This window comes from Pundamilia nyererei, unplaced genomic scaffold (genome assembly GCF_000239375.1).
Source record: "Pundamilia nyererei isolate P.nyererei 1_Seehausen unplaced genomic scaffold, PunNye1.0 scaffold00034, whole genome shotgun sequence".
In the NCBI taxonomy this organism is placed as follows: Eukaryota; Metazoa; Chordata; class Actinopteri; order Cichliformes; family Cichlidae; genus Pundamilia; species Pundamilia nyererei.
Genome location: NW_005187435.1, coordinates 3,026,676 through 3,043,220, shown reverse-complemented (window position 1 = coordinate 3,043,220; position 16,545 = coordinate 3,026,676). Strand labels below are relative to the sequence as shown.

The following is a 16,545-nucleotide window of genomic DNA, read 5'->3' as shown; positions in this document are numbered from 1 at the left end:
GTGTCACACTGCACATTCACCTCAAGAGAGAGCAGTTTCATCATAATTCATACTAGTTGCAGTACACAGTTAACCTGGATATTTTGTGATTTGTGGAAAGTAAATAAATGTAATCTTAAGATACTAGCAATGGCACTTCACATTTGTGTTGAAATGTTCAAACTGTCTTTCTTTCAAAATGCTTTGGATCCCTTTCCAGAATTTTAAAAAAGAGCAATTTTTAAACTATTTTTGCAACATCCACCATTTAAACAAAAATGACCACATTTTTCATTACATTTTATTTATTGGTTATATTATTTCCACATAGGTGTTTGTTCAGCTTCTTCCCAGGAGCTGTGGCTTGTCTTCACTCTGCAAAAAAAAGCAATATTGCTCTAAGGTTATTTAATCTACATACTGCAAACTCAAATGTTACAACAGACAATCAAATTAGTAAAAACTTTATGATTGTTAAACCTTGTGAATACCTCTGACATTCAGCATCATTGATGACTCCGCAGTGCCCAGTTTGTTCTGTATGGCAACTTTGTATTCCCCGTTGTCTTTGGGTCCCACTCTCAATATAAGCAAGGAGCAGACTCCACATACATTTGTGATGTGGTAGTTGGTGTTTGTGTTGAGGCTGATATTGTTCCAGTACCACGTAACACGTGGAGCTGGATCACCCTTAATGGCACAGCTCATGTAGCATTCATAACCTTGTGGGGCTGTACGCCTCTTCAGGGGAACAATAAATGAGGGAGGAGAATCGAAGATCCGGTGTTTTATCTCTGGCCTGTTTACTTGGAACTTTTCTGAAACAAAGAATTACAAAAAGTAATTATATTTTAACAAAAATAATAATTAAGTAGGGGAGACTGGGACACTTATGATAAGGGATGGTTAGTATTAATTAGTGAAATTTAAACATTATGTTGATTTCAAATCTGATTTCTTAGATTGAAGTAAAGGTTGTGATAAAAGTGTGTTATGCATTTATCTTTAATAACCATGGGTAATGAGCAGACACATTTAAGCTCACAGATGAGTCCATATTTATAGCTATCATGCACTTTCTTACTGTCAGTTTTGCCGTCTGTTATTGGCTGCCTGTGCATATTTTATTCTCGCTCACTCAGAGACCCCTGTTTCTTTCTTTGCTATTTTGTATTGAATACAGAAAAGGGCTTATTTAGTTTCTTAATTGGCAATCTGATTAATATTTTTATACATTTGTGGCTCAAACCCCAGTCTAACAATGAATGAACGTCAGGGAAATCTAATAGTTTACTGTTTAAAGAAATCATCACTTTCTTGAGAACCTAGCTTAGCTTAGGAACAGTGATTTAGTTTGACAGTTTGCAAAATGATTGCAAGTTTTGTATTGTTTTCATGATTAAACTTGAAACACCTTTTTCCTTTTTGGTTTCAAATGCAGGGGACTCGGAATGTGGAGAAAGGCCCATGTCATTTTTAGCAAACACCCTGAAGTGATACTGCCGTCCAGGTAAAATGTTGACAACTGTGAATTTGTTGTTAAAGAGGTTGTCTGCCACTGTTCTCCAAGTCCGTTTGAAGGAGTCCCTCTTTGATACCATGTAGTGCAGCCTGTCATCCCTTTTTTCATCTGGAGAGGGAGTCCAGGACAGTGTCACTGTTCCTGGGATATTCTGTTCCAGCTCCACTGGACCTGGAGGTTTAGGATCATCTGGAGAAAAATTTAGAGATTTTAAAATACTGTTTACTGATATAGCAGGGCTAGGTTACTGATTTTCAGTCTAAATTGTACCCTTGATGGTTTGGACAGGAAATAGATTTTTGTACAGCTTCTGCCGGATACGCTTTGAATTAGAAAGATTTTCATTCAAGTAAAACTCCTAACACAGGTACAGCTAGCTGCAGCAATAAGCGTAGCTTGGGGAAAAAGGGATTTCTTGAAATAGGCAAAGTAAAAGGCAGAGAGAAAATTGGACTGGAGTATTTTGTTACAGTCACAGGATTATGGCTTTAAGCATTCCCTTATCTACCGTGTTGCATACCTTTAATGTGATCTTAAAGTAGTACAACCTATGTGGTACATTAAGTTATAAATACATGTATTCTGTTCCTACTTTAATCATATTGTATTTGCTAAAACATATGTTTCCATGGTAGTATGAATACAAATAGAATCCAAGTCACCAAATTCAGTTATTATTCTGTACTGCAATTACCATGCAACTGTATCCAGCCAACTTACAGGATAAGTAGATTTCATAGTTTTACTATATGGTCTTATTTAGCCTAACAATGACAAACCATTGCTATGGCTCTTGGACAGTTACCTGTAACTCTGATTTCAACATTGAAGCTTTCCTGGCCAACCATGTTCTTGACAGTAATGGTATAAATGCCAGTGTCCGTCCTCTCAGATGTAGGAATTAAGAGTTGAGATCCTTTATCAGAGTTGGTAATGGTTACATGCTTTGGTACTGGAATACCATCTTTTAACCAAAAGATTTCAGGCATGGGAGATGCCTGTAGATGACAGCATAGGAGTCAAATTAATATATTGCTATATTAACTAACAGCATTGATTCGATTCTCACACAGTGAACAGAGTAAAAGCCTGTGGAATAATACCTCAAAGTTGATGTTGAGGCGAACAGTGTTTCCAGATTTCACCACCACAAAGGTCTTCATGTTGCGGTCTTTAAACTTTGGTTTGACTGTGAGGGATAGATTTAGAATACAATACAATTAAATTTGTAATTCATAAAGCTGCTGAGGGAGTTCTGTATTTTGAATCTCTCTGTACTGTATTGTGAGGACATGCTCTGTGTATAGTTGACACAAAGGGTATAATTAACCTTAATTCCATTGTTAGACCTCCCTTTTTTAGTCATAATTCAACTACACAGAAATCCTGTACTAGTAGTGAGAATAAAACTAACAATTAATAAGATGTTAAATGCACTCATTAGTTTTTCTTTTACAATTCTTCTTTGAGTTTGAACTACAGATTTAAATTGCTATGCTTGGTGATATGATGCATTTGAAGTGCAGTTTTTTTGTCCATGCTGGGCTTTATAATCCTATCAGATGTGTTTTCAGTCATAACCTGTCTTGTCACAACAATTCTCACCCGCCGTCTCGTATATCTACAGATATTAAATGGGTGTATAGCACACAAACATTATTTTTTGACAGCTGTAAGCTTTTTCGAGACAATTGTTCCTCTCTGTAGGTGTGTTGTATTAGAAGAAAAACTGCATATTTTCTTTGGCATTTTGTGAAAAATAAATATAAATATATCTCATTTTAGAAATAACCAATAACCAAACTATAAAAAACTGCATTTCTTACCAGGAGGAGGCATAGCAATGATATAATTATCAAAGCTCTGAGGTTCTCCATCACCTCCATAATTGGTGGCAATTACTCTCACCCAGTATGTGGCCATTGCCTTAAGGCCAAGCACAGTGTAGGATGTTAGAGTAATTGGGGTGGTATTACAGCGGGTCCATTCAAGGCTCTCTATTGGTCTGATCTCCACATAATACCCTTGGGCTTCATCTTCTACCCCTTGCACTTCCTTAGGTTTAGTCCAAGCCAGCGAAAATGTCGTGTAATTGGAAGATGTTAATTTAAGGTCTGTGACTTTGCCTGGGGGTTCTGCAATAACAGTAAGGTGAGAATGAAGCTTTTATATTACACGACAGAGAGAATTATATTTACTTTAAAGAATGACTTTCATGACTGAAAAATCCCCCCAAATACAGTAAAACATAAGTCTGTGTGATTAACTTACTCATTGGATCTCTTGCAATAACTGTGTCACATGGAATGCTGGGATCTCCAGCACCAGACAGGTTGACAGCTGACACTCGAAATTCATATGCTGCTCCTTCAAATACGTCTTTAACTGCATACTTTGTATCTATAGACAACAGAAGGAGCAATTATATCAATACAAATCTGCACTGATGTGTGCAGGTAAATCACAAGCATTTATTTTTACTCTTGAGCTAAATGTCCTGCACCTCAGCATTTAAGTTGTATACCTGTAATTGGCCCCTTTTGATTTACAAGGCTCCAGTAATTGGTGCCTTTCTTGTTCTTTTCCAAATTGTATCCCACTATTTTGGTTCCTCCAGTGTCACATGGAGGACTCCATGCCAGATTAATGCAGTCTTTAAAGGCACTGACCACTTTGGGTACAGCTGGTGGTCCAGGATAACCTGCGGGGGATATATGTCACAGAAAAGTGAAAGTGAGTTAATTAATCAATGTTGCCATGTCATGTTTCTCAACATTACTTTTATTATTTCCGTCATCCATAATTAGCAGGTGGCTGAAAACTAAAGAATGTGTAAATGGAAGGGTATTTATTAGACACATAAATTCAGAGACAGTGTTTTTAATATATTTAACATAGCTTTGTATATATTCTTTATGGATTTCTTTTAACTTCTCCCAAAACATTTTATTAGCGGCTAGTCAGGGTTTTACTGCAATAAACAAAGTGTTTCCACCTGGATACTAAAAAGACATGCCTTGTAATACTTCCTTCTAAACTGAACAAAGAAAAAGTAATGAAGAAGAAGGCATTAACTGAAAACTTACGTAATACACCAGCTGGTATGTCCTCTGTCTGCAGGTAGTCACTGATACCTTCTGCAGTCTTTGCTCTAATCCGGTAGCAGTATCTCCTTCCAGGGTCCACATCTGAATCTTTGAAACTTGGGCTGTTGCCGGGTATCTCACCAAGACTTGTCCATTTATTTCGGCCTACTTGTTGTCGCTCTATGATGTAGTTTGCGATCGGACATCCGCCATTGTCTTTTGGTGGTTTCCATTTGAATTCAACAGATGTCACAGCACTTTCCATAATGTCCACAGGCCCTTGTGGAGGGGTTGGTTTGTCTGTTGACAACATGACAAGAAATGCGTCAGAGGCATTTATCTTTGCACATTCTACATTTTGCCATACCGTTTTTGTTCAACTAGCAACCAGGGCATTTTTTAAAATGTACTTAAGTTGCTTAAGGCCTTTATTTGACGCACGGTCATTTTACAAGCAGGGATTTATTTCTATGACTGTCTTTTAAGGTAATAAATGGATATTTTCATGTTGAAAGCCTCAATCCAGTACACTTGGATTGAGGCCATGCTGGAATTCATGCATTATGGTAATTAGACTGTAGTGAATAATTGCACAGGTTTCTCTGTAGACAGGCTCTGCTCTTAAAGCAATATCTCCATTCTTGCATGGGGATGGGCCTCAAACCAGCTACCAACTAAATTATTCACTATTCACACCACTACGAACAATATAATTTGTGCTTTATTTACTTAATTTATAAAGTAAATAAAGCACAACATAAGCAAACAAACTGTAAATATAATAGAGAACCAACTTAGAACAGGTCATTATGCCAGATAATATGTAACAATTAAGCTAATGTCTGTAATTTTTGCTATTACAAAGTCATAATTTCCTAAACATACTCCTCTAATTGCTGTATTCATCTCCGGAAAATTAAAATCATTATCATTTCAGTGGCGATAAAAGCCTTTGTTTATTTATTCATAGGGCTTTTTTGTGAAACATTTGCCAGTATACCACTTGCACGCTCAAGTAGAAAATGTTATTTTTCCACAGCCTGTTTATGTCTAACATGTCCTCGGCTGTTATCACAGAAACTGCCAGATTATATCTGAGGAAAACTCACCCAGTACAATAAGTTTGGATATTGCCTCTGTTGTACCGAATTCATTTTTTATTTTGATTTTCACCTCTCCACTGTCTTTTCTTTGACACTTAATAAGGCGTAGTTGACTCTCAGAATCAGACGTTTCAATCTTCACATTGAGGGCTGGCAGCAGCTCATCGTCATTCTTGTACCACTGTATAGTCATTGGTGCTTGGCCTGAGAATGGCAGCTTCCATTCAGCATTTTCGCCTGCCTTTATAATGACTGGCTTTGTGAAATTTCCTAGTGCATCAGGGTCCATTTTTGGTGGATCTTTAGTATAGGAGAGATGGGAAAAAGTGTTTTATTTAAACATTGAGAACTTTTTTTAAAAAAGTGTTATTATATTATTTGTAGTGCTGTCAGTGTTAATCTTGTTAAAATGTCGTCAACGGCATAACCGCGTTGACACTGTGCAGCCCCACACACGGGCCGATCCGCGGTAACTCGCTAACAGAGATTTGCTGTGTTAATGCGGTTATGGTGTTAACGTCATTTTAACGAGATTGACACTGACAGCACTAATTATTTGATATGTTTTGCCGTGCTACAGCCATGTTACTCATTTTATTCTGACCTTGAATACTAAGTGTTGCTTCTGATTTACGTCCTTCAGCTTCAAAGCGGTACACAGCTGCATCATCTTTTTTACAGCAATCAACTATCAGCCTGTGAAAGGCTCCATCTTTGATAATTGTTACCCCATCTTCATTTGTTAGCTAGACAAATAAGTAAATAAACAGTAAAAAAGTGATTAACTATATAAAATGTTAGTTATTTGTAGAAAAACAACAAAGTCGTAGTTATAGTAATTTCATATACAGTGAATTGTGGCAATTTGTTACACTCCTGTTTTACTCCTTTGACTTACCAGTTTCCCATTTTTGTACCAGCGCCCCTCTGACGTCTCACTGCTTAGTTTGCAAGACATCTCCACCCGTTCTCCAATATTGGCATTTGTATCTGATAGCCCACTGACAAATTGAACACCTCGATCTACATGTGAAAATGTAAAAAATAATCACGTTATATAACAAATTATTGATTTGATTATTTTTAAAATGACACATCAGTAGCAAATTACAATAGAGATAAAACTGAAAGCACATAAGTGCACAATTTAATTTAAAAATCCTTATCATTACAGTATGCACTTTCTTGTGGACAGCAGATGCGATTGGGAAATATGTATGATGATTATCTTTCACTAAAAATTGAACCACATTCACTTTTGTCCATTTTCTCCCTCTGGAATAGAAATGATACTTAAGCCTCAAACATTATATCTGATCGAACCTTTAGTGGAGTCATCCTGAAACACTGATTGAAAATGGGCTGATATTGCCAAGTTACAAGTATTTGCAGATACTAACCCTTGAGAATAGCTGAGCTAAATCTTTGACATTATAATAATCTGTAATCTGAGCATACATTATTCAGTCTTTAAACCATGTTGTATGGAGTTTTACCTAAGGCAGTGTCAGGAACCAAAGGCCCAGTTCGTGATTGCTTCTTCTTACTCGCATCATCTTTTGTATCTTTATCATCTTCTTCGCTTCTTAAGTGGTTCTTATCATCTCCATCAGTTCCATCACCATCCCTGTCACCAGAACCATCGCCAATTTTACCACTGGAACCATCCCCAGCCCCTAAACCATCTCTTCCATCACCCCCATCTTTCGCATCTCCGAGTGTGTTTGCAGCTTTCTTTTCAGCAAGTGCTCGATTGACTGCCTCCAAGTCATCTTTCTCTTTTGAAATCTTTGCCTTGTCCAAGCCTTGGTTAGACAGGTTATCATGTCCAATGGTTTTGGTTCCCTTGCGACCTTTCCGACCATGTGGATCCTCTGAGTTATAGTTGACACACATAGAGAGAACAGTTATTTCAGTCAAAAGGTTTGACTAAAATATAAATGATGAGCAAAACAGGTTCAATAATATCATGACTATCAAACAGTCAAGACTATTTGTCTTTGTATTACACCATTTGCATTTTTATTTATTATTGTACTTTGTGAGTACAAAAAAGAAAAAATGTCCCACCTTCCACCATAAGAGAGGCCCTGCTGGAAGCAATACCAGCAATGGCATAATATGCTCCCTTATCTGCAATTTCACAATCTTTTACTCTTAATGTGTGAGTTAGTTTGTCCTCTGAGACAGTGATCTCATATTTGTCCCCATGTTCAAGTGAGGAGTCTTCTCTTGACCAAGTAATTCTGTTGAGTGGTGTTGACAAAACGCACTGAAATACAGCGTCCTCACTTTCAACAGCCTTAGCATCCTTAATCTTGTCTACAAACTCCACTGCAGGCACTAAGAGAGGAAAAAAGGTAGATTTTGAAACCCAAGATGATCTCATTTCCAAAATATAAATGTACTTGATTTGTTTTATAAACTTTAAGAGTAGTTTCACTTGCCTCTGAAGTCAGTTGTAAGAACATTTGCCTCTTCGACATCAACCTGGTAAAATCCAGCATCTTCTGGCTGAGGGTCTTTAATGCTAAATATATAATTTGTTCCTTTTTTCCTAAGGCTATGTTTTGAATTTTCATCATCTGCATAAGGAACCATTACACCATCCTTTTGAGACAGAAGTAGTAACATTATTATTTATGTATTTATTTTCATTATTAAATTATTATTTAGCAAGTTTAATTAAAAATTATTATTATTTTTTGCTGTTTTAGAATGCTTTTAAATTCACCTTGTATAAGTTAACTGCACTATTGGGATCCCATAGCTGCATGTCAAATCCAAATTCAGCTTTTCCGTTTGGTTTCACTTCAATTTGTTTCACATTTTCCAGCTGCTCTACAACCTATAAAGGAAAGATAACAAGTTTTATCTAATGTATGTGTCTGCAAGTGTTGTTTTAAACTTTACTGCTTAAATAATCACGTTTTGAAAAAATGGAAGGAAGGAATTAAATCAGAAACATTTAAAATAACCAAGCAGACTTTAGCAGGATGAACTACCAGGGTTTAAAGTAAAGCTCAAGATGCAAGTCAACCTTCTTCCTTGGTTAAACTCAGTAACGTTGCTTCAGGATACAAAATCCAGAATTCATGTGTAACTGTTAATTTATACAGTACCTTTGCCTGTTCGTCTGCCCTTTCCTTCTTCATCTGGTTCAATCTCTTCAACATCCACCGAAAGTCAGTAACCCCAAATTCCAAGCAGATTTTTTCATAATCTTTCTTTGGTGCACTTATAAGCAGTTCCCAGAGTTTAGGATCAATTTCTCCCTCTTTCTGTGGTGGGAGTTGCTTTTTCCTAGTGACAACAACACTAAAAAAGGGCATTGGAGGCCATTAAAACACGCAGAACACATTTTGAATAATTTGACTTTGATGTGAACTTACGTTTTCTTGAGCATTGATCTAAAATCCTGTGGTTCCTGCTGACTTCCTGAAAGACATTTTGACTTAAATTTAAAATAAAATTCTGCCATCTATTAATTAATTGTGAAGGATTCTTATAAGGCTCTGTCAATTTTTTGTTTAAATTTTACTATTTTGCAATAAAAAAGAAACAAATCTTTGCTATAGAAGTAAAATTTTGCAAAGAATAAATATGCTAAAAGTCTGTAATTCTAAAAAGAAACTTGTGGATTGGACGCTATTAGAAAGAGTAAACCACTTCATGTTAAAGTATGCTTTCTTACCTCCCTGGCTCTTCTTCCTGAAGCCGGCTTCATACATGCATGAAAACAACAATAGAACAAGAAGTCATTAATTACCAGACATGGTATATTGTAAAGTTGTTTAACTCAGTTTTTATTGTTAACTATAAAGCTCACCTGCAATGACATTGAGAGTGGTGGTGCAGACAGCTTTTCCGTATTCATTGGTGGCAAAGCACTTGTAAGTGTCTGCTTGGTCTGGATTGATGTTGATTATCTGACAAAAAATGATTCTCACGTGAAATATGTAAATATTTGACAACAGTGGAATCAATATCTGAGTCTATCTCCCAAAAAAAGTTAAACTTGGTTATGGAGCTTTAGCACCATATGTCATGGTTTGGGGTCTATGACCAAGCTTTTTGGGTTTTCCTTTTGGTTCATGACCCTTTGCTTTATTAGGATATTTTAGGCTTGAGGTTATCTCTCGTTTATTTCTTCCATCGCATTATGAAGATGTTTTAAGTTCGAGTTTATTATCAGTCTGTCATGTCTTCTGTGTATGTTTCTCCAGTCGTGTCTGTGTTTGGTCTCGCTCCCTCTCTTCCTCGCTTCCATGTTTCCCTCTTGTTGTCTCCTCCCTTCATCTTCCCAGTCCGTCTGGTTCCTATGTGCGTTCTTTCCTCCTGTGTCAAGTGCGTGTCTCAGTCTGCATCCTACTGTGTTTCCTATTTTATTTTGACAGTCTCTCGTCCCGTGTTCAGTGTGTTTAGTGTTGCTTCCCCTGTGTCGCTATGTCTATTTTTCCCAGCCATGTTTCTGTTTCCACTCTCCTTAATCACCCTCTGTTTTTTCTTTGTACCCTGTCAGGTTGCCTGCATTTCACGCTCCATGTTCCAGGTTTCCATGTCCAGGTCTCATTTTCCGTAATCCCTGTGTTTAGTGTTTAGCTTTAGTTCGCTCAGTTTAGTTTATTAGTTAAGTCTTGGTTAAGTTTTCGTTTGACTTCTATTTGTATTTTCATACAGCCTAAATAAAAGGCTCCCCTTTTGTTTAAACCCACTCATGTTTTCAAGTGTCCACGTTTGGGTCCTTATCCTCTCGCCACACAGTCTGCAGCTGCAGGCCCGTGACACCTACAATTACTACAAGTTTACCTCAATCTAAAAGTAAATGCATATTGTACACTTAGTTACAACTGTTGTTTTAATTGTTAATGAATATTCAAAAAAGAATTTCATGACTTCAAAAATGTTTAGCTTGAAAAATTAAAGTTGGCAAATTATCATTAGCCCAATCCTTTTATTTTGTTCTTACCTCAAGAATGTGTTCTCGAGCTCTTTCATCATATCTAGTCTTGTACTTTTCTGGGTCATCTATTTCACCTTTGTTACGCCTCCATGTCACAGTTGGTGCTGGCTCTCCACTAACCATAGCTTTGAAAAAGGTTTTTTTACCTGAAATAATCAAATCATGACAGTGATGCAGGTGTTAATAATTATGCTCTATGGTTATTGTCAGTTTCACTGGCTATGGTTGTTTTTCTACCTTCTTGGACAGTCACAGCAATTGGTTTGCGGGTAAAGTCGGGAGTCGATTTCCCTGGTGGCAGTTGCTCCACAGTCTGAGTGATCATAACCCCAGGAACCCTGGACCTTTTCTTGATAGCCACTGTCAAGGGAAGGTTTAGTGTTTAACAGCATAGCTGGTTGATGCTATGAATGTAAACATGAACAGGAAGCCCGCTACCAACAGAAAAACATAGAGGTTACAAATGCATGTGTCTGCAGAGTATATATTATTTAGAACAGTTGCAGTTTCACACTGGAATTTCACAAGAGGTCACCATTTCCTTACTTTTCTTAACATTACAGCTAGGTCATGGCAAGATCTTGAAATATGTTAAACTCTATTGACTAAGCTGAAGTTTGGATTAAATTCTACACATTTTTTGTTGTTTAATTAATTTAATGTATTAATTTAATGTAATTTTTTGGTTAAATGCTTAATTTATGTATAGATTTTTGGAGGACTTTGATTTTAAAATTAGATGGTTTTAACCTGTCAGCATGATACTTTTTCATTTATTTTTATTTCTTTTTATTTTAACCAAAAAAGTGACTTGGACAAGTTGTAAGTGTGTCTATTTAAGAAGTCATTATAGAGTTGTAAAGTCAGTAGATCAAAACTAAGTTTTAGGATCTGTTACTGTATTAAACACTAACTGTGTTCTTTGTGAGAACAAAAAAGACACATAGCATATTTTTCAGGGTTTTCTGTTTGTTTTTTTGCTCTTATCCAAAATTCCAATCATATAGACATGTTATAGAGCACTACGTTTATTTAACTTATTGCTGGTTTTAGATAAATGCATGGTGTTCAGCTCAGCTGCATTAAGTACTCTGGGGCTTGTACATTTAGTATGTGTTTACTACTACATTTATATTAACATAATTCAGCATATATAATCCAATCTGTCTGAGCGTCATTGTAATATATTTTTTAAATATATCATATTAAACCATACTTTTGTTACCAAACTATGCCAGAGTTAAATGTGGAGATACCAATCATATTCAGATTTATTCAGTGAGGAGGAAATAAAAAAAACAAAACAAACAAAAACAAAACAACAAATCTGATCAGACATGGAGTATCCAGGGATAACTTCTTTTGGTCATGCCTTCTGTGAGTCACTTTGAGATTGTCTACTCTGCATATTTTTTTTCTGTGGCCTTAACATAGTTTGAGGGCATTTATTTAATATTCATCAAACTGTATGTGTAATCTGTCAATGGGTTGATGCACATGCTTATATCATCTGGACACAAGCACGATTCTTATGACCTTGTTCCTGAAGCATTGATTTAGACATAATCTAGCAGGAGAGCATTTTTGCTTTTTTTCTGCATAGCAATTACTACATGAATAATTTTTTGGATTTTTGGCAGCAGGAACCTTGGCAGGAACACATTCGGTAAGAATTTGTTGACTGTATAAAGTAGATATTCCTGCTGTAAACCCAGCTAAACCATATGCTTACTTTTTATAATGTCCATTCATTTATTTTTTTTGTTTTCATCTTTACAAGTAAAATCACAGTGAACGTGTATGTCAGTTTGTTTCAATACTGTAGACTGCAGATTATCCTCCTTGTGAAGAAGAAAACTAAAATATCTCATTTATAAGGCATCCTTTTTGATTTAATAATCCCTAAAATGTCTTTAGAGCTAGATAGGAGTCCAGCTGTGATGTAAACGGGTTATTATAGAGCCATAGGCCCTGGGCAGTGGACCCCCCCCCACACACACACACACAAATTATTCAGTGTGAGAATAGCAGACTGTACGGCAGTGCAGAAAGAATTATTAATCCTAATTGTTATTCATATAATTTTTCCAAAATTAAATATGTGTCATAACCATAGGGTATTCTTCATTAAACGGTAAATGCATAGCATTGGAGTGAACACAAAAATGGTCAGTTCAGTTCAGATACAGGTGACAATGAAGAATGACACCATGTTAAACATCAAAAGAGATAAATATATGTATAAAATAACGATAGACATCATTTACACGATTCTCCAGTTTTTTAGTAGATTTGCCTGCAGTTGCCATGAGAGAAAGTGTGCTCCGAGTCCTTTTTTGCAACATTTGTTTTCTCAGTTCATTTTTATCCTGGATAGAAGCAGAAATGCCTGCTCTCTGTTATAGCTACCCACAGGCAGAATCAGCAACGACTGCAGCACAACAGTAATATTTGAAAACATTTATTGCAGTCTGTAGTTTAGAATTATCTTGAGTAATCCAGCTGGGGTTTTATTATCTCCAGGCTTGATGAATGATCTAAACTGAATTAGCTGATCACCCAAGGTGTGATGTAGGTCAGATGGATGTGCAGCCTACAAAATGTTGTAAGAACAGTGAGCTTGTCAACTGTGAAACACTGGTGTACTACAAAGCTGGCCCATTAATGATTTCAGTCTCATCTGGCTCTGTTTTATTAGGGAATAGCTGTTCATAGTTTATATTTGTATGTTTCACATTAGCAAGTCAATGAGAGTTAAGTAGTCTGATCCTGAATGATAGTTAATCCTACTTACGGGTACAAATAAAGGAACCTAAACCTCCATCCCTTTATTTCCCATGGTAGACTTGCTAGACTCAGCAGCTGTCGCTGTTTTTATAGAAGCTATATTATATTAAATAATATAATATATAATATCACATTTTTCATACTTACCGAAGGCTTTTGGGTCCTGGTTTGTTTTTGAACTCATGGCAATGTTTGATTGTTGATTATCAGATCAGAGGTGCGATCCTTGTGTGGCTAAAGTACAAAGAAAGACTGTCACTGTTAACTAATGCTGTCATTATAATCAAAGCTGATTTCATTAGTATTAAAAAGCCTTACATCTACTCACCAGCCACTTCATTACACTTCATTCGTTACACCTGTTCAACTGCTTGTTAATGGAAATATCTAATCAGCCAATCACATAGCAGGAAGCCAGTGCATTTAGGTATGTTGAAATGGTCAAGACAACCAAGTGAAGTTCAAACTAAGCATCAGAATGGGGGGAAAAAGGGTGACTGGAGTGACTTTGAATATGGCACGATTGTTGGTACTAGACACGCTGGTCTGAGTGTTTCAGAAATTATTTACAGAGAATGGTTCGGTTTTCTTGGTGAAAATGCCTTTTGATGCCAGAGGTCAGAGGAGAATGGCCAGAGTGTTTCAAACAATTGAACATTGTATAAAAACACCCCATCCTTGCTGAGTATTGTCACTGCGCAAATCCAGCCATTTATGGCCACTGTGTACACATCTTTTGGAAGCTACTTCTAGCCAGGTGTCGTGTCACAAAGCTTAAATTATTTCAAACTGGTTTCTTAAACATGACAATGAGTTCACTGTACTTAAATAGCTTCCACAGTCACCATATCTCAATCCAGCAGAGCAGGTTTAGGATGTGCTGGAATGGGAGATTTGCACCAACTCTGTGATACTATCGTGTCAACATGAGCCAAACTCAGTTCTAGCAAGATGTAACTAATGATGTAATGGGTGAGTGGATGTTATGTTTTATGCATTTTATACAAATTTAGCCTTGAATAATAATGAAAGAAAATTGCTGCATGTTGACATGATAAAAAAGGTCCAGTTTTCAGTACTCATACTTCATATTGTCCATATATGACCAAATTCATCCTTTATGTATTTTATTATGTTTCCCTTATATATACATAATCAGCAGTTTGCAGGAAACTTGAACAACGTTTTTTTTTTATCAGTTATTTGTTTATCTATTTATTTTTTGCAGGTAAGTAGTTTCTTTAGCTGAGATTATTAAATACATTTCATAAAGGAAACATCTAGAAGAAAATATATTATTTCTTTACTGCAGCAAAAATTATGAGAAGTCTTAATTTTTTTTTTTCTTTTGCAGTCAGTTATAGTCAGTCTCACTTAACCATTCTTTTCTAGTAGCTGTTAGTGTTGAAAGAATCAAGGGCACCTAGAAACAGAGCCATGGGCAACTAGAGTTTGAGAAATCCTGCCTTCAAGCATCTTCTCATGTATCATTAAACTGGGAATTCCTTGACTTCCTTGACTTCCTTGACGCGTGACTTGTGCAGACAGTTGGAGACATGCTGGGACACTGTAAATGGGGAATGTGAAATCCCACCTAGTGACTCACTCCACCCAACTGCCCGTGGAGTCAGGTGGCTGTGCCAACAATTTAACTGCTCAGGATCCAAACATAGAAGAGAGCTCAGTGTGTTTATATCAAAGTGATAAGGCGATGAAGTAACCTGTATATCTTTTTTTTTATGCCATCAATGCTTAAAACTGCTCTTTAGCTTTATAATACTCCTTAGAGATATCTCTATGTAGGCTCTTAGTCATCCAGGTCATAATAGCATCAAAAGAAGATGACTGCACTTCTTTAAGTCTAATTTAAAAATAAACTTCAGGTTCAGTACACTGAACTTTTCTTAAGTGAAAAGTGGAACCTTAAATAACAGTGGATAGTAAACCAAAGATATGTTTTGTATAGGTTATTTTTAATCTTTAAGTTCGTTCAGTAATTATTTTAATGGCTATAGAGCTGAGAGGCTTTTAATTTGAACAAAATGGACCTTATATGAAGATTATGGCCATAAGGCTTTTTTATGCAGTGTTTTATTTTTAGGACCATAAAAGAGACACTGTAAATGTGAAAAAAAGCAGTATATCTGACCTTCATCTACAACCCAGAAAAAAAGCTTAAGCTTTGATGTGTCACAGTGTCTGTAGTTCAGACCTAGTTTATAGGTTCAGTCTTTTGTAAGTCATGGGAAGCCAAATGGGAAAGTCACACGGTTAAATGTCATTCATTGTTGAGATCTTAAATGTTTGGACTGATCTCAAAAGGTCAATTAATGTTTCTCCTTTTCATAGAATTGTTGTAGAAATTGATTTTTTGACTGTATTGCATTAAAGGTTGTACTACCACACAAGAAGATAACATTGCAGAAAGATATCACTTTGATATAGCAATTTTGGTAATATACAACCAAGTCATAAAATCTCCAGGATCTTTGTCTTCTGTTTTTTCTGTTTTCAGTATTATTTGACTTCTATAGCAACTGAAAATGTCTTGATGATTTTCTTTATTAAATTATGTTTGGGAAATTATTATAGGTGTACATTTACAGGATACTCATTTACTAGAACTAGACTGCACTTTCAGTCCTAATATAGGTCATATCAAATAATACCTTTTTGGTGTGCCATTGTTATAAAATAGCACTAAAAGTCTTGCCGAATTTGCTTGCTTGTCAAAAGCACTGCATAAGAATTTCAGTCAAACCTCATGTTTAAAATATTAGTTTAGCAGTTCTTCTGGGACACTCATTAAAATTACTAACACACATTTTTTCTAATAACATAAGTTGTACTCACTTTTTGTTTTTTGTCGTCTCTGATCAGTTATCCGCCTTCAACTTGTGCTCTTCTCACTACCCAATATTTCAAAGGGGACACTCCTTTTTGTTCGGTGATAAACGTTTGGAGCACATAGAAACCCTTACATGGATAGTTGGTAAAAATCCATATTACAACGCTGGTAAAGGCTCGAGGCTCATCTTACGCATCTCTATGAAAGCGATCACTTTGCAGTTGTCACTGGAAATACATTATGACTGTTCATTCAAT

General features: G+C 36.2%; 1 protein-coding gene across 2 annotated transcripts; it reads right to left on the bottom strand.

Moving 5' to 3' along the window:
• Nucleotides 1–275: 275 nt before the first annotated feature.
• On the bottom strand, nt 276–16,346 carry LOC102197560 (immunoglobulin-like and fibronectin type III domain-containing protein 1). Of its 2 annotated transcripts, XM_005729759.1 has the most exons (24): nt 16,294–16,346; nt 13,588–13,674; nt 10,891–11,013; nt 10,660–10,799; nt 9,520–9,619; nt 9,385–9,411; nt 9,083–9,128; nt 8,813–9,008; nt 8,425–8,538; nt 8,138–8,300; nt 7,761–8,033; nt 7,187–7,564; nt 6,589–6,713; nt 6,295–6,436; nt 5,697–5,990; nt 4,588–4,887; nt 4,026–4,202; nt 3,773–3,901; nt 3,328–3,636; nt 2,605–2,690; nt 2,307–2,499; nt 1,394–1,690; nt 471–797; nt 276–354 (listed from the first exon to the last, which is right to left on the bottom strand). In XM_005729759.1, the coding sequence occupies exons 2-24, from the start codon at nt 13,622–13,624 to the stop codon at nt 350–352; spliced, it is 3,981 nt and encodes a 1,326-aa protein (XP_005729816.1). In that variant the 5' UTR covers nt 13,625–13,674; nt 16,294–16,346; the 3' UTR covers nt 276–349. The 2 variants fall into 2 exon arrangements, with proteins under 2 accessions (XP_005729816.1, XP_005729817.1); XM_005729760.1 differs by lacking the exon at nt 13,588–13,674 and having other exon boundaries at nt 16,294–16,345.
• Between the last annotated feature and the right edge of the window lie 199 nt (nt 16,347–16,545).